We start from the raw sequence: 19,878 nt of genomic DNA on the forward strand, positions 1-19,878 counted from the left end.
AAAATGAAAAAAGCCAACACAATTTCACAAACACTTTATTCCTACCTATGCAAGACCGACTCACGCACACCACAAATATACGACTAATAACGTCCACATATGAATCATTTAATTACAATCTTGATAAATACCCAGCATGGGCATTTTCCAAATATGTAACATCAGCCAGCTCATTCATCAAAGACTCTTTTAATTTCAAGTCTAATCTAAATCAACTTAATCATAAAGCCTTAATGGCCTGTTTCGATGTTATATCCCTCTTTACGAAAGTCCGAACCACTGAAGCAGCAAGATAGCCTTAGAACTTTATATCCGAGACCCTAACCCATCAATAGACATTCCCAGCAACCAATTAGCAACCATCATAGAATTCACCATGATGAAGGCAAACTTCATGCTCAACAACCACAACTATATACAAACAAATGGCCTAAGCATGGGCAACCCAGTATCACCAGTTCTAGCCAATACTTTTATGGCACAAGTTGAAACACAAGCAATTAACACAGCATTACATCCACCACTATACTGGTACAGATATGTAGACGACACGATTGAGGGATTCATATCTACAGAACACACACTTAATTATTTCAAACACGTTAACTCTCTACATCCCAACATTAACTTCACATGTGAACAGGAAGAGAGAAATATTTCATTTCTTAACCTGAAAATTACAAGAACCGATACACAATTTAAAACAGAAATTCACCGAAAAATCACCCATACTGGACTATACATTCCTTGGGACTCAGCACATGAAACAAAACAAAAACTCAACATACTAAGAAACCAAATAAACACAGCCATAAAACTATGCTCACCAGATAAAATTAACGATGAATTAGACAAAATAAAACAATACTTCATCAACATCAATAAGTTTCTTCCACAAACCGTAAAAAAACATTATATGCACACACCTAGACAAAATGCAAAATCAACTAACCAAAGTAAATATATCCCAGGAATTAAAAAAATCACGAAACCATATACTGCTGCATATCATATATTCCCGACATCAGCAGAAAAATAACCAACATTTGGCAAAAACTAGTAACAAAATATGACATTCCAGTTAATACCAAAGTTATTCAAAAACCAGGCCCAAAACTAAGGTCTGTACTATGTAAAAACTACAGTGACAAACACCACACCAACATTATTCATAAAATGCAATGTGATAACTGCCACGACTTCCATATTGGAGAAACAAGTAGAAAAATGGAAACCAGATTCAAAGATCACAAAAAGTCACCTTCACACGTTTTTGATCACTACAAATTAAATAAACACAGCATAACCATAGAAAACACTCAAATACTAAATAAAGAAACAAACATAAACAAACGCAAAATTAAAGAAGCCTTACTTATACAACAACTCAAACCCAAAATAAACCAATACAAAGGAACACCTTTATACCTATATTAATAAATATAATCCAACATCTAAGCACGCCCTCTACATTCCTATACTCAGTTACACAACCTCGTTCAAACATGTGGTCAGCTATCGGTCATTTACCTCTTTCCTTTTTTGTGAACCTGACGATGACCGAAAAAGGTCGAAACGTTGATCGCTCCTGTACATAAAAAAAAAAATTCAACCCAAACGAGCCATTTTCACATGTACATTTTTCTACAAGTGGGTTTTCTCGTTATCACTAATTTGTGAAACAAGCGAAAGTAATTATAAATTTTGGTGGGTGAGTGAGTTTTGATATTTCCAGTTTTAAGTATGTTTTTGTCTTTATTGGTCATTTAGTAAATTCAATATTTATTAATTGTCGGGTAAATATATCTTAATACTTTGTTTCTGAGATACAATTATCTTTAGCTGCGGCCGAAGGATGGAATATTATGTTAAGATGCCAGATATCAAATGTCACGTAACGAGTGAAACTCTGATCTTTCGAGTTACTTTCATCGCTTTTAACCATTTCCATCCTGTGTTTCGGCACGTCATCCTAGAAGTGGTGAGTTCCAACCCAGATTAAACGTGGTAAACGCACGATCTCATTTAATTACTTTGAAGTGAACCATCGTGTTGAATAAAAACGTCTCAACTACATTCAGAGCACGTGCTCTTAAGGGCTTTATTGCTTAATATATGCCTAAATAATTAATCGTTGGGCATAATTCTTGAGCAACTGACATGAAAGGTGTAATGGGCAGAAGTAATGCAACATGTTTTGGTTGTTGAGGAAGCATTGTTTTGTTGTCTCTTTCTCTCAAGAGGGCGCTTCTATGATATTTTATTTCGTAAGAATGCCTCTTTGACATACGCAGGGAAGTCACGTCTGTGTTGGTGCGCTGTGCACTTCCTGGAATTATTTTTCTGCATGAAGGCTTATGTTAGCTGCAAACGTGCGAGGGTTAAGAAAAGCACTAAGTTAAAACCTTCGTTCGTACCTCACATACTTCGTAGAAGACATTGCATTTATAAGTTCAACTTCAAATCTGTGTAAAGTCTATTTTTTAAAAGTATTGTTATGTAGTCATGTACATATTTCTTGATCTTACTGGATCAAGTTAAACTGGAATTTTCGCTCGAAATTTTGAATTTCGTGATCCCCTATTCAATAGTTATTAATACTAATCATTACCAGTATTTGTTTATTTTCTGACCTATGATGAGCAATATTCTGTTGATGTCAGCTTTTGTATTTTTTTCCTTACTAGTGATGGATAATATCCTGTTATTGTCAATATGTCAGTATTCTTCCCCCTCTCGTATCAGTAATGTGCAGTACTCTACGAATACTGACATACTGACATTAACATTTTTTCCTTACCAGCGATGAGCAATATTCTGTTAGTGTCGGTATTCGTTCCACCCCTCATCGTACCAGTGATGGGCAGTACTTTGTTAACGTCAGTACTCGTGTTTTTTCCTTTCCAATGATGAGCAATATTCTGTTAGTGTCAGTATTCGTGTTGTTTTTTTCCTTACTAGTGGTGGGTAATATTCTGTTGTACTTTATTGAATAGAATGACAGCGGAAGACCTGAATGAAGTCCATCAGTTTAATTGTTCTTTATTTTTTAAATTATATTTTATGTGATCCTAAACAACTATATTAAAAACAACAAAAAATAGGCTACAGTTTAAGGAAAAGAGGAAGATAGTCGAATTATGTTCTAAAATAGTTTAGACTCTATCGAATTTCAATTGTTGCTCATACTCAACTCTTCTAATTAATTAAATTTTACGGAACCGTAGTTGCTGCTCATACTCAGTTCTTCTAATTAATTAAACTCTATCGAACCTTAGTTGCTGCTCATACTCAGTTCTTCTAATTAATTAAACTCTATCGAACCTTAGTTGCTGCTCATACTCGGTTCTTCTCATTAAATAAACTATCGAACCTTAGTTGCTGCTCATACTCAGTTCTTCTAATTAATTAAACTCTATCGAACCTTAGTTGCTGCTCATACTCGGTTCTTCTCATTAAATAAACTAACGAACCTCAGTTGCTGCTCATATTCAGTTCTTCTAATTAATCAAACTCTATCGAACCTCAGTTGCTGCTCATATTAAGCATTTCTAAGTAATTAGATTATCGAAACCTTGGTTGCTACTCATTTTCAGCCCTTCTAATTAATTAAATTATATGGAATCCTTGGTTGCTGCTCATATTAAATATTGTTTGTTGTTTAGCGCAAAGCTAGAAGAGATGCTTCCTGTGTTCTGCCTACTAAGAATATTGAAACCCGTTTTCTAGTGTTGTAAGTCAGGACATGTCGCTAACATTGTGCCACTTGGAGAAAACTATCGAACCCATGGTTGTTGCTCATCGTCAGCCTTTCTAATTAATTAAACGTTATCGAACATTAACTTATTGCCCATCTTAAGCACGTTTAATTCATTAGACTCTCTCGAACCCCTTGGTTGCTGCTTATTCTCAACATTTCCAAATAAAATCCTATTTCAAACCAAGTTTTCGGTGTTTTTGCATTTCCTCAAACTGTAACTTTTACTAATTTGTCAATATTTTGTAGACACACTGTAAGTTCTCAATTGTATTATCATAACATTAAATATTTTCTCAATGTATTCTTTATGTCGAATCCTTTATTATATACTCTTTCTGTCCTGTTCACTCTGGCTCCTTACTTGTAACGTAACATTATTTGTTGAGGTTTTAAGAATGTATTTAAGCCTTTTTGTATAGGATTTGTGTCATTTGTATAATTTAGCTTCAAGTAAACATTTTTTTACTCTCGAGCTCGTAGTTTCTTTACTCATGTCAAGTGTCTCAATGAACACGATTGAAAATAATGTATTATAAAGGAGACTTTAATTGAGACAACGTGGTATTGATTTTTCAACTCTTCCCCCTTTAATAGGGAGAAACTGTATATTCTTATATAGAGGATAGGACCCATCATAAGTCATGGAGGGGTGCAACGGAAAGTTTTCAAGTAATTCTTTTTTTTACATTTCACTGATGTTTAATCCACTACAACTTTAACAAATTAATATTAATAACTTACGTTAAAGTAAGTAATATAAAAATATATATACTTTTACTTTTTAGATACAAGTATATTTCTTTCCTAAATTCATATTATAAGTATTTCTAAATCTAAGCATGGAACACTAAAACCTTGACACCTCCTAATGGCTCCTCTGTCGGCTAATAACGCTCAAAACTGGTTTCGATACGCGTGGTGGGCACAGCATAGATAGCCCATTGTGAAGCTTGGTAATTAACTACTAACAAAATTGCCGCCAGTGTCACAGCGGCATGTCTGCGAACTTACAATGCTAGAATCCGGGTTTCGATATCCGTGGTGGGCAGAGCACAGATAGCCATTTTGTAGCTTTATGCTTGATTACAAACTAACAAAGTTAATTACTTTAACAGCTCATACAATGCAGTATATACACACACACATAGATAGGTACATATACTGTATATTAAATATATAATATGTTTTGCTAGTATATGAGCTTTTGCTATTAAAATAAATTGCTGAAGTGTATGTGTGTGTGTTTTCTTATAGTAAAGCCACATTAAGCTATCTGCTGAGTCCACCGAGGGGAATCGAACTCCTGATTTTTAGTGTTGTAAATCCGAAGATTTACCACTGCACCAGCTGGGGACCTGAAGTGTATGAGATATAATGGTTATATAATAAAAAAAAAATTCAGTGAATTCAGAATTTGTTTCGTGATGACAAGAAACCCACTTGAAGTAAAAATGAATCTTATGACGGCTGGTATGGGTATTAGAACTTTTAATAATAAAGCAGAGAACAACATTTCGACCCTCTTAGGTAATCTTCAGGTTAATAAAAAGGTTTTCAGAGTGTTTTTGTTTTTCCAATAAATGTAGTATTTCTCTAGCATCCAAATGCTGATTAAGTTTAATCAAGGGAACGGCTTCTATTTCAACATCCAACTACTGCCCAGAATGGAAGCATTTCAGCGATACGTAAAATTCTACTTTGCCTGTAAATATCTTACTTACCAAATGATATTAAACTTGTTTGTTTTTTTCTAATAACGTTTTGTGTTTGTTTGTTTTTTGTTTTGAACGACTTAAACGTTTAAAATCTGTGATTAAAGTTTGTACATGAGTCTCCAGAAATTCTAAATGAAAGTCAACAATTTTTCAAATTCCATTCTTGATCGAAATTATTTCCAGACATACATCATATCTTGAAATTAGCTATTAAATATATTTTCGTTCAAGTGTTACCACCTTAAACAAGCCTTCTTACCAGTGATACAAACTTAAACAAGCCTTCTTACCAGCGATACAAACTTAAACAAATTTCTTTGCCAGTGAAACAAACCTTTTTGCCACTGATACAAACTTCCTTGCCAGTGGTACAAACTTAAACTTCTTTGCTAGTGATACAAACTTAAACAAATCTCCTTGCCAGTGATACAAACTTAAACAAATCTCCTTGCCAGTGATACAAACTTAAACAAATCTCCTTGCCAGTGGTACAAACTTAAACTTCTTTGCTAGTGATACAAACTTAAACAAACTTCCTTGCCAGTGGTACAAACTCCTTGCCAGTGATACAAACTACAACAAACTTCTTTGCTAGTGATACAAACTTCCTTGCCAGTGGTACAAACCTAAACAAACTTCTTTGCTAGTGATACAAACTACAACAAACTTCTTTGCTAGTGACACAAACCTCCTTATCAGTGATACAAACTTAAACAAACGTCTTTGCGAGCGATACAAACTTTCTTGCCAGTGGTACAACTTAAAGAAATATTCATGCCAGCGATACAAACTTAAACAAGTTTCCACGTTAGTGTTGTTTGAATTAATGTGCACACATAATTGCATACACGCCTTGCTACTCGGCAAAATTGTCTAACGTTACCATCAATTACTTGGAGTAAATGCTTCGACACATGTCCTTTGCTATTTTCCACGTCTCTCCTTGAATAATTTTCTTTAAAACTCAGCTTGCAGGTTTCACGTCATTTCTCCTTTCACGTGTGTATGCGTATACACTAATGTGTTCAACTTTTGTAAATTATGGATGTTACTCAACGTTCCAATTGAAGATATATTGATAACACTGCAGCTAAAATGTTTCTGTTGTCTTTTTGATACAAAAATCCATCCTGCCATCCTTCCCTTTTAATGAATGGTTACTTATGTGTAATTACTTTACAAACAGTAACTATAATTGTGATTAAAGAGTAGAGTGGCTAATTATGTGTGAAACATGTAAAATATGTTTTTGTTTGGATTTTCGAAAGGCTTAATATTTATAATGAATAGTTTGTACTATAGCATGTTTATGTTTAGTTGTATCTATTTTAATCACCAAAACATAGACGTTATCCTAAAGGTTGACCAGAATGTTTAATTTCGTTAACATCTGTTTTAACACGTATGAATAAATATATTTTTTCATGAGAATACAGAATTTCCTTTGCATAAATTCTCAAAATTGAACAGTTCTCTTCGTTAGAAATGTGAATTTTTAACATAAACAAGTGCCACAGAAAGAGCTTTGAGTACATCAAAAGTACACCGGTTCACTTCACGTAACTTTAGAAAGTAGTAAAAATTAGATTAACCTGTAGAAAAAGTAACCCCTTCTGATGTCTCTGAAGATTTGAATAACCCATTAAACGTCTTCCAGTTCTCTTATCTCTTTATATGAAGCAAGGTATATAAATAAATATTTGAGGCGAAATCATTTTCTCTGTATGTTACAAATGCCATATCTCTTCATTGATGGCAACAGCTAAACTCTCACAGCCAAGTATGAGCAAAATTAAATGGTAAAATGTACTTTATTAAAAAAGTACAAAACTTACGGCAACATTACTTATGATTTCAAATTTAATTAAAGTGAAATGTATGAGTGAGTTACTTATGTTTTCTGGCCATGTTAAAACGCTCTTGAATTGTTTTGATTTGATCAAATTTGGGTAACTTCGTATTTTAAAACAGCTTCCTTTGTACAGTTCCTTATAACATACGTCTATGAAATTGCGTTCCACATTATATCAGAACTTGATTTACGTTTTATAAATTGCTTCGAGACGTTCTACACATTTCATGGACACGTTGGTGAGTGCATACAATGAAACTAGTCTATTTGAGCCAGGTTTCGAATAAACCTGTCTATCGACTTCGTTTGTCTACCATAGCTCCTTATAGGTGGCTACATGTAACAGTCAATAGTCTTTGTAGAGACACATATAAGGCTTTTCTCGTGGGGCTTCTTACTAGGATCGTACGTCTCTAGAGGAAAGTATTCTTGAAGATATACATAATTATGTTATTGTTCTGAAAAGGTTATTTCTTTGAAGTAGTTTGTAACTGTTTAAAATGAAATGTCATCTCCAGTTGTTACATACTTTGCATAAACACACCCTATAATTCATTGCTAAGGATACTGAAATGTGAGAGGAGGCAAGCCTCTTTTAATAAAATCCACGAGGATGACATACCTCTAACTACCCAGTAAATATGTAACGAAAAACCTTCAGAGATTTCGTGCTTAGTGACTTCATGGCAGCTAGAGCAGGTGACAACAGCATACTTACATGTTTGCGCATTCTACAATAGTTATAACTATTACTACCACGTGCACAGAAATATGCTTGTTTCCGTTGGGTTATTATGAATTTGTTTCCAGGTGTTTCAAAGACTGAAAGTCAAATTTATTCTCCAGTGGCACAACGGCATGTCTGCGGACTTACAACGCTAGAAACCGGGTTTCGAAACCCTTGTTGGACAGAACACAGATAATCCATTGTGGAGCTCTGTGTTTAACTTTAAACAAACAAACAATCAGAAGAACAAAAACTATTGAACCAATAGCGTGTACTTTATTCGTTACTTTCTTTTTCCACACAATAAAAATTTTAATAGTGATTAAACATATATAACAAATTTCATTTGTTTGAAGGTTAAGCAAAAGGCTGGGGGGCAGTAACTTTGGACTGCAAAATTTAGATAATTTGTTACAAACCAGTATCAATAATAATGATGAAGAAGTAATTCAATAATAATTATAATTAGATTAGATTACAAGCTACAAACCGTGACAAATATATATTTACATATTTTTCTCCAGTGCCTATATTTATCGAAGTAGAAGAAACCAACAGTTCTAACTTGGTCGGTACAAAAGTACAATTACAATGCCTGGTGACGGCCTTCCCCAAGGCCACCATCCAATGGGAGAAGGACGGTCAAGCCCTCAAAGTGGAAAAAGGTCAAGTAGACATCCAAACCACACAAATCAGCGAGGTAGTAGTATTTGGGTCAGTGACGATTGATGTTTTGAAGCGAGAAGATAACGGAACGTATACATGTTTAGCATCTAATGCTTATAATATGTCGAGGTCAACGCAGGACATCACCGTTCTAGGTAAGACGATGTCATTTTATCTTAAGTCGTTTATAAGGCGTTACTTGATTAGTACCATGATTTTATTCGCTCAAATTCCAAAATCAATGAAAAAAATACAATTTACACAACAGAATACTGTTGTTCTAGAATCTTTTACTTACGGCCCGGCATGGCCTGGTGCTCAACTCGTAATCCGATGGTCGCGGGTTCGAGTCCTCGTCACACCAACATGCTCGCCCTTTCAGCCGTGGAGGTGTTATAAAGTGACGGTCAATCCCACTATTCGTTGTTAAAAGAGTAGGCCAAAAGTTGGCGGTGGATGGTAATGACTATCTGCTTTCATTTTCGTCTTACACGGCAAAATTAGAGATGGCTAGCTCAGATAGCCCTCCTGTAGTTTTGGGCGAAATTAAAAAAAAAAGAAAACAAACTTTTACGCATAACATAAGTATTTATTAGGTATCACATTCAAGTTTTTTTCATTTATTCTTTTTTACACATACAAGCCCACGAAATAAAATTGATTTTGTTCATGTCGTTGTTTGAAGATTATTATTTTACCACTGATAAAATATTCCTTTCGTGTTTAGGGTTTCAGCGATGTAAAATACAAAACTTTATTATCAGGAAGCAGTTAACAGAAAACTGTTTTTTTGTAATTCACCAAATTTACAACAGTGTCAAGTGCAAATACTTAATAAAGATAAAACGGTAAATAAGAAATTGGTAGAAAATAACTCGCAAATAAAAGCCAAAGGCGAATTATATACAGTCGCTTATAAATCCAATTTACTCCAAATACTGTACAGTAGAAACTTAACAATGCGGTAAAACCCTTTTATTGTTTTTGAACACGCACGTACTACGGCAACGAAATAGAAATGTAATTTCGAAATTATAGAAAATGCAGCAGTTGCGATGATTATGTCTGTCTTTAAACTGATTAATTTCTACTTGTTTTCGTCAATTGCTGGTGAGGTTTTCAATAACCCCAACAGCAGCTAGGAGGAATAGTGACGTAGTACACTCGTGCATGTCACTGTTGTAACTCAAACACTTCCTTAATGCACTAAGAGAATTTAACGTGAATTACTTATATTCAAAATATATAATTGATTAAACACAAGTTAACGATTTTTTTAATTAGACGTTTTATGCTAGATTTCTAAGAAAGAAAAAAGTAATTGCTAATATAACAAGTAAAAAATTAGTAAGTTTTAGGCTTACATGGGTTAAAATATCAGTTGAAATCAACAATGAAACTGTGTATAATTTAAAACAAAATGTTATTTTTGCTTGGAACAATCTAGTACTAAATCAGGAACGGAGGTGGCTAACATCTAATTAACGATATTCTATAACATAGATTTTGCCTAAACTAATTACTAAAACGTTGTTTATTTGCAGATACCTGGAATGGAATTAATAAGCAGAAAGTTTTATTAAATATTAACTAATCCAGTGTTACGGTTTTTACAACGAATTAATTAATTTATTAAAATTAACCTAGTTCGAGAGTAATTAGGGAAATGTTGAGTTTGCTCAGAAACACATTTTCTTAAAACTATATTTTTTCTTCCATAGCTGTTTCTGGAATAATTAATAATATTTGGTTTAAAATACTAGTGAATTTATCAAAGATACAATTTACTTAAAATTATTATTAATAAGGTGTTATAATTAGTTAGAAAGAACTGTCGAATTTATAGGAAAAGCAGCGTTTAGTTGGAAGGAACAAGTTAAAATTTAGTAGGTACGAAAGTGGCTTTTGCAAAATTATTGGATATTTCTATATAACTTACTAAATTTGAAATGTTATGTATTATTATGTACCTTTTCTACTAAGCATGAAATATATTAATTACTAATTAGTAAACAAATATATAACATTTATGTCAAAATAACAGGAGCTAATAAGAATGTACTGTATGAGTGAAGTAACCAATTGATGAACCTATACCGTCTAATACTTAGAAGTTTATAAACATCGATTATCTCATCTTGATTGAGACCATAAATATTCATCTTTCAAACCATGTTGTATCTTAAAACTTTAATCAGTTTGATATATTTATATTTCATTAGCTGCTACTATCATTGAATTATCTTCACCAAACATATACTTGAACTTAAAACTTTAATCGGTTTATTTGCTTACTAATAGTATTTATAACTAACAAGTTTTTCAGATTACATTTATGTAAGTAAATGTTATCGTTGTCAGTATTTCATACCCTTATGATCCCCTTCAAGACTAACCTTCCACTGCAGAAGGGTTCCAAAAAACGTTTTAGGAAGCTTGACCAGAATGCGAACCAAATTATGTTTATAAAGTCTACCAACTATGCTAGTAATACAGTTAATAGAGTACCGTGCAAAAGTGTTAGAACAAGAAAATATTTTGTCTTTCTTTCCGTTTTATGGGACTAGTTCTTCCATGTCTTTAAAGAATGTAAATTTCAACACTGATCGCTGTTAATAACCGCATATACTTGTACCAAGGACATGTCCCAAGGATTCTGCTTAAATGAACGTACTTATAACATTTAGGGTCTGAAATAACTGTCGTGGTACCACATTCAGTGTGTTAACTATATAGAAAGCTAAACATATGGTAATGTTATATGCTAGGAGAAATCAATTTTATAACACGTCATAAATAAATGCTGATGAAAACGGTGTTTAACACTATGTAATAAGTTTTCTTTCACGACACGTCTCAAAAACACAGAGAATTCTCAGTGGAATAGCACGTCTCAAAAACACAGAGAATTGTCAGTGGATTTCAATAAAACCTTTACATGATACTGGTTGGACTCTCCAACAAATTGCTACAAACTTGAAATGCTTCCCAAACACCTTAGATCGAGAGACCGAGACAGGTACATTTGAAAACAGGAAAGAGACAGAACACCTAAACTCATTAATACTGATGTTAAGTATCTCTATTTATGTAGCCTTAGGAACAGAAAGAAGACTGTCACTGATCTCAAGCATGAGGTAAACAACCATGTACCAAATAACAGAAAACTATCCAGATATACAGTACCAAGAAGACTCAACGTTAATGGAATATTTGGTCGGGTAGCATGTAAAAACCTTTACTGCGATTTACAAATATGGTCAAGAGACTAAAATTTGCTAAATATTACAAAAACTGGACTACTAATGATTGAAAAAGGTGTTATGGACTAACGAGTCTAAGTCTGAAATACTTAGTTCAAAACGTAGGTTATACGTCTGGCGGAAGAAAGGTGAAAGATGTTTAGTCTTTCAAAAGTATCTTTTACCTCAATGCATAGCACCTACCATGAAACATGGAGGAAACAGTGTGATGGTTTAGGAAATTTTTATTTTCCGAGATGACAGGAAATATTTGCAAAATGGATGGAATAGTGGACGCTATCACATACTGATCCGTCATGTTATACCCAGTGGTTTGTGTGTTATTGGTGAAGGATTCTAATACCAAGAAGATAATGAACGCAAACACCCATCCAACGTATGCAGAAATTATTCAGATAAGAAAGAAGCTGCTGGAGTCATTCAAATGATGCAATGGCTCCCACAAGAGCACCAGTCTCAAACTATTTGAGCAGATCTGGGATTTGCTATATCACAAACTTAACAAATCAAAAGTTACTTCCAAAGAAACTTTATGGGCGTGTATTAGAGACACTTGTAGTAAATTCTAAAAGGCACTTTGATTAAATATTTTGCAATAATGCCTGAAAGACTGTCTGTAGTTATTAAATCAAAAGGGGGACATCAAATATTAACTGTTTGCTGAACTCAAGAAATTCCGTAGAGTTTCAGTTGTACTAAATATGAAGGTTAAAACAAATTTTGGTATATGACCTCTGATTTACCTTTCATTGTTTTTTTAAAAGCCTAAAATCTAATTCTTTACTTCGTCCTAACACCTTTGCACAGATCTGTCTCATAACTTTATTGTCAGTACCTAAATACATCCTTATGTTTGTTTAAGGGAAATGATTCGTAACTTACTACATTGGAGTCTGGTTTTGGACAAGTTAATACAATAGTTTTTTAAGACAATGATTATTCTGTTTACTGAAGGGAACGTTTATCTGTGACTAATTAGTCAGATGTTAATAAAGAGATAACCACTGAACCCATTTCATATGTGTTGTTTAGAGCTAATTAATCAAATGTTAGGTAAGAGATAACCACTGAACCCATTTCATGTGTGTTGTTTAGGGCTAAATAGTCAAACGTTAGTTCAAAGATAACTATTGAAGTTAGTTAATGTGTGCCTTGTTTAGGACTTAATTTATCATGTAATCTTTTTAGGACTAATTAACGAAATATCCTGTCCCTTCTGATGAAAGTACCAACTTCATTCACTATTAGGTTGGCTTGTGACAATACGCTAAGATGTTAAGTTTATTCTAAATATTTAAAAGCTATTTAGTCAAAGTGTATTCGGTTAAATGTGATTAGCAATATCGTTTACTTGCGTGCTGTATTTTGTTATATGATTGATAAAATATTGATCAATGAGAATGAAGTAACTGTCAGTTCAGTTAAACTTGGTGACATTTTTAAAATCTTATACCAAATATAATGTAAAAGGATGTGTTTTATTCTCTGGCGATAAAGTTAAGTATATCGACTACAGTTTATTTGCATATATCATTGACCAATTTTATTTTCCCACTTTATCACCACATACAATTTCGGTTTAGGCCTAACAATAACGCTAATTTGTGCTAGAACAAGCCATACACTAAAGAATAAATGTTGATAACTAAAAATGTTAACGAAACTATTACGAATACTTCTATAGACGTACTAAGTTTTTGTTATTTAGCTTTTCTGTATTAACTAGGTTTCAATACATTGTTTATTTTATAACATAATTCGAGATAAATTTCAAAACAATACCCGAAATTTTCTCAAAGTGCGAAGCTTATCATAAGTTTTTAATGAAATCTGAGCTCCAGAAAGTTATTCCATAACGTAATTAAGAGTTTCAAATGTTTCATTGTAGTAAGCTATATCTTTGGTAAATTAATATATTTTTGTTTACAGGTTTGAAATTTAAAAAAAAAAACTTTAACCACATAACTCGAGACCAAAATATATTCAGTGACTGATAAATAATGTTATTCTCCTCAGAAATGGCTTATTATGCTCTTAGCCTTGTGGCAAAAACAAATATTAATGAATAAATTCACATACTAGTTTATGACAATATTAGTGCTAAAGCGTGAGTACTTTAAACAATAATACATTATTTCATCAATAAGTAATACCATACCCAGTTTTCTTACAGGGGTACTAAAGTTCCAATTATGTGCTCCGAAGGCTTGCGTGTGTGTGTAATGAAATCTAGATTTTGTAACTTTTCTTTCATTCTTGTATACGATCTCTTCTTTCGTATTTTTTCAGCATAAACATGGTTCCACTGATTTTTAATATTCAACATATGTAATATCTTTTTCTTTTATTTATATTCGTTGTTTAGAACAAAAGTATTTTATATTGTTCACTACTATTTGTTGCCTGCATTGTATAACACGTGTGTTTGTGTGCTTGAACAAGCCAATTTCACATAATATGTGAAGAAAATGGCCTATATCTGAATTATTAAAACTGCAATCGAGGCATAATTCTGCCGCATTGACTGAACTTTATCTAAAAACCCGCAAAGCTTTATCATACTTTGATATCACGAATTTAGTAATTTATATATCATCTATAAGAAATATATCTGCATATCATAATAACAACTATTAGATGCAGAAATACTTTCACTAACTTATAGCTATGAAAAATAACACATATAAGTTAATATTGTTTGTTTTCTTGAGTGTTATGCTGGAAGAATAAAGTTCATCTGTGTTTAGTTAGCAGGTCATTTAAAATAAATAAAAAATGAAAAGGTATTGATATCTTAATGTTAAGTCTTTCTATTGATATAAAACGTTTTTGAAAACATTTTGAACTAGTATTCTGTCAGCAAATAATACCAAAGCTAACTAAAACTCTTTGGTTAAAAAACAACTGAAAATGAGTTTTTATGTTTAACTTATTATTTTGATTTTTTTTCAAACTAGAGCGCATGATGGCCCTGTTATAAAGCTCTGGATTTCGGACTGTGGCTGCGTTCGTAAGCGTAACATTTAATCTCTTATCGTAGCTGTCTTCTCTATGGTCTATTTTTCATAAGTATAAACAGCAGTGTATAGCATTAGCGGATTTACTAAGTAAGGTATAGATTCGAAATGCAGACTTCAAGCTGCCTTTCACGTAAGAACCTTAAGCTATGTGCTTTAACCATAGATGATATAAAATGACGTCTCTGTATTTGAATTTTGTAAAGGTTAATGATACAATCTTGTTTAACAGTTATCCAATTTGGAATAATGGAATTTAACATTTACAAAATATGAAGAAGTAGATTTAAGTAGTGATTGATACTGTTCGCTTACATCTGAACTTAAACGACAAAACATTTGTGTGTTTGTGTTTTTAAAGATTTTAGGGTGATAATATAATTTGGCTTACAATTACTCAAACAAAGGAGGCTGGACACAAAGCTAAAACACTTCTGTGGTATTTCACACATTTAAAAAACATTGATTTCTTTATTTTACTACACTTCTACATTACACCGAAAAAAAACCTCAATGATGTCGAGAAAACCCACTTGTAGAGAAAAGTATATATGTATAAACGGATTGTTTTTTCAACCCAAACGAGCCGAAAAAATTCTGTTGTTATGGTTGTTACTAATTTTACACAATAGCGAAAGAATTGAGAACTACATCTTACATTTTAGAGAACTACCAATGCAAATTTGTAATAGTTGTAATATTAACGTAAAAATTTACTTCAAGCAAGGTTTTAAGTGACTATATGATAATAATAGAAAACAAAACACCCAAACTTATTAATGATATCGTACGCCATTTTACTTTATTCATGATTTATCTACGAACGTTAAGGAAAGTTTTACTCAATTTAACGACGATGGTTTAAAAATTTATCTCATGTTCACTTTTCAAGTTTTCTTAATCTTAAACCGAGCCATAAATGTTGATGACGTCATTTTTTATGAAGTAAGTTCATTACGTACAAATACTACTATGTCTGTGTTATGACGTTATATATCAGAATAAAAAGGTCGTCCATTCTAATTTGGCTTTTTCGAAGAACACAGTTTTGTTTGGTAGTATCTCTCTTGTCATCGGCACGAGGCAGCACATTTTTTTAACTGATTTCTTTCACATCACTTGCTACGGACGCCATTTGTCACGTGCCTTCTTTGAAGTGTGCGGATCTGTGGGGAGAAGAAAGTAGGCTATACTAGATTTGGATTTGGCGTGATGCCAACTTGATATCTCTCCTGTTTCTTGAAGAGCCCCCTGAAGTGTGTCTGGATAGTTTGGAAGCAAAGGACCCACGGACAGCATATTTAAGTTGGCGTGTTTGCTACCGTGGAAATCTTCCAGTCAAGCGCTTTCACCTGCAAGTGCGGAACTTTAGCACTGGAGCAGATTGGCTCGACGTGGACAACAATATCGAAGCTAACCTGAGAGTCTACACGGTACGGTACTTGTCGCCGGCCATGACTTACAGTTTTCAGCTAGCAGCAGTTAACGACGCAGGGTACAGCGACTGGGAAAATCTCAACATAACCATGCCCGCCGATGGTAAGTCGCATACACATAATTTCTAGTTTCTTATTAAATTAATTTTATCTTAAACATTCCTAAGCTTACTTGGTAACTTTATTATAACATAAGCATTGCTAAGCCTACTTGGTAACTTACCTCACTATAACTTTCGTGTGATAGAGAGAGAGAGAGAGAGAGATAAGGTGACTGATTCCTTGTTTAGACTAATGTTGAATTCCTTAAAATACCGACTGTTGTACATAAAAAAATCCCTCAAGCATTTAATTGTTAAAAATAATCAAACATAATAGTTCATACCAAAATTATATCATGGTGACTACGTTATCTCAATTACGTTTTAGAAATATTTACTAATTATCACCATTTAAGTGTTACTTTTCTGCAAGCTGTGAGAACATAAGACTGTAGTCTTTCCTTTACATTTAAAATGCATTTTGAAATAACTGAAGATAATCAAATATAACATTATGCTCCAAGTCCACCAGTTTGCTTTATTTTATTATCTTATCTTCCAGTGCTTAAATGTTTGTCCACCTAAACACTATAACTTAGTGTAAGTTACTTGTCATACGTAAGTTCGATTCAAAACCGTGTGTTTTGCCCAGCAACTTGGAACATCTCTGAAACGTTTAGAGGATAGAGTTGTAATCATGATAAAATGTGTCTGTTCTATATTTAGCATGTTTTACTATGACTCATAAAGTACGATTGAACTTGTGACGTTTTCTTGAATAAGACATTTAGATGATTAGGTTGTAATCATGACATAGTGTTTATGTCCTGTATTTATTATGAAACGTGTAGATGATAAAGTTATAGTAATTAAAACAGTGTGTAGAAAGTTTAATAATCATATACACAGTTAATACCTAGACATAATTAACTCTTGTTTTAATGCCACGAGTGAAACCACACTTAAATTGATTTATTACATTAGTAAATTTTACAAAGATCTCTGTTATTTAGATATATATCACGCATAATAAATATATACACGCATATTGTGAAGAATGACGTCCAAAAATTTTCTCATGTTATTTTTAAGTTGGTAGTATTCACTCTACTTGCTTTGTGTTTTTACGGTTCCTTAAAAATATCAGAAACTACATTCAGTTGTAAATGAATAAATAGTTCATTGTAGAAGATTTATTGTACACGATATAAAAGAACTGCTTTACTTGTTCATAATCATTCAACTTAGGATAATATTAAATATTCCACACTCGAAGTTATATTATTTGGTATCCTCAGTATCATAGTATTGTTTGTCACCATCGTAAGCTCGTTCTCTACGAAATTGTAATACTGTTGTCTACAACACCTTTACGATTATGATGGATTATTTTTCTTACAGAAGATTGTTAAACGTTTGTGGATAATGAAATGATACATTAAGTGTCAGCTTAACGTCTACATATTGGCAGTAAAAAGGTTAATTTACCCACATCGAGTACAAATTTACGTCGTTTCATATTAATTACTACTATTACTCCATTTTAAGGTTAACTGATGATGTCACATTACAGAACCCAGTAACACGGTGAATGTTTAAATAACAATAATAAAATATGATGTTGTTATTGTTACGAGTGGGGGTACGTAACTTCTGTGGTAGTGGTCGACTTAACATATTAGACTGTCACACAGTTCGAAGCACCGTTACAAAAGAAGGTAGAAAATGTTGCCAGAAATGTTTGTATTCGATAAATATGACGTGATATTTTAACCTTCATTTCATATTATTTTTTAACCTATAGTTCGTGATACAACTCTTTACTGATAACTTAATTAAAACATTCGTAATTATACATCAGCACACAAAAGTAAATAACTTGTTTTTCCTAAATTAATCAGTAAATGAGAAAAGGAAAACGTGCTAAAAATTACTAGTTAAATTTTTAACTTTTCAGTTATTTAATTTGATAGCAATCGGAATTCAGAAAAAAACCAGTAATTAGGCTGTCCTCTAACATTTTTTAATCGGTTTCATACGTTGCATGTGTTTTTCATGTGTTAACTTTAAATACCATATTTGGCTATTAATAACTGTTACGTAGCATATAATTTTACCTTGCTGTTAACGGTAATTGTTTGAAAACAATTTATTTTTGCAAGAAAAGTAAGTCAAGCCTAATTACTAAAACAAATAAATATAAGAACTATATTTTGTTCACGTTTTGTAACGCCAAATAATGAAATACATCTGAAGAATACGAGTTGGTAATCTTCAGTCTGTAATTTGAATGTGCGTTTGTTGTTTTTATGAAACGTTCTATAAAAGTAACTTCGGAAAGTAATTTTTGAAATAAGTTATTTTAAAGAACTGTCAGCTAAGCATAAAAGAAAAAAGAAACAACTAGGGAACTAAAGTGTGTGCTCTGGGCATTTGTTTGAAAAGCTGACTTCTAATAGGGTATTTTCAGGTACAATGATATATGTAAATCCACCGCTAGTATTTTATAGTTGAATTGTAAATCTGCCTTTAACGATTATGATTGCATGTACGTCGATATAAGACTTAGAGCCAAGCGGTATTCTGTCTTGTACGCATACATTTGTGTTCTTGATTTGAGAGGAACGCATGATTATGTATTCTCATAAGGAAAAAAAAAAAAAAATATATATATATATATATAAAAGAAATAGTGCTTTAGCTAGCCGATATTTTAAGATATAAAAAGAAATATTCATGGAAACGAACACATCTTTATCGTAACTGGTATTCGTAAAATAGACAATTAAACTGAAAAGTTCATTTACTATGACACGAAACATCTCCAGAAATAGAGATTATTTTTCCTTACTCGTGTGTAATGTGTTATATTTGAATAATTACACATAGTAATAATTTCATCTCGAACGTTGCATCTCCAGAATTTACCCAAGTGGCTTAGCGGTACATCTGTAGACTTACAACGCTAAAAATCAGATTTCGATACCAGTGTTGGTCACAGCACAGATAGCCCATTCTGTTTAACTTTTTATCAGTTTCTATAAATCATTTAACGGGTACCATAATCGAAATTTGTTACGGCTTTATTACAATATATGATTATTTGTTTTCCAGTTTTAGCTGCATTTCGCTTTCATGTTTACGACTGGCCCGGCATGGCCAGGTGGTTAAGGCACTCGACTCGTAATCCGAGATCGCGGGTTCGAATTCCCGTCACACCAAACATGCTCGCCCTTTCATCCCTGTGGGCGTTATAATGTTACCGTGAATCCCACTATTCATTGGTAAAAGATTGGCCCAAGAATTGACGGTGGGTGGTAATGATTAGCTTCCTTCCATCTAGTCTTACACTGCTAAATTAGGGACGACTAGCGCAAATAGCCCTCGGGTAGTTTTGCGCG

The 19,878-nt window shown here is 32.9% G+C and overlaps 1 protein-coding gene across 10 annotated transcripts in view; it reads left to right on the forward strand.

The window, feature by feature from the left end:
- Positions 1-19,878, forward strand: part of LOC143241526 (tyrosine-protein phosphatase 69D-like) — a 354,041-nt gene that overhangs the window by 281,339 nt on the left and 52,824 nt on the right. For all 10 annotated transcript variants that reach the window (XM_076484788.1, XM_076484794.1, XM_076484793.1 and 7 more), the window contains 2 exons: positions 8,579-8,875; positions 16,246-16,539. In XM_076484788.1, coding sequence (XP_076340903.1) covers positions 8,579-8,875; positions 16,246-16,539 — 591 coding nt within the window. The remainder of the gene's footprint in view (positions 1-8,578; positions 8,876-16,245; positions 16,540-19,878) is intronic.

This window comes from Tachypleus tridentatus, chromosome 2 (assembly GCF_004210375.1).
Source record: "Tachypleus tridentatus isolate NWPU-2018 chromosome 2, ASM421037v1, whole genome shotgun sequence".
Classification (NCBI taxonomy): domain Eukaryota; kingdom Metazoa; phylum Arthropoda; class Merostomata; order Xiphosura; family Limulidae; genus Tachypleus; species Tachypleus tridentatus.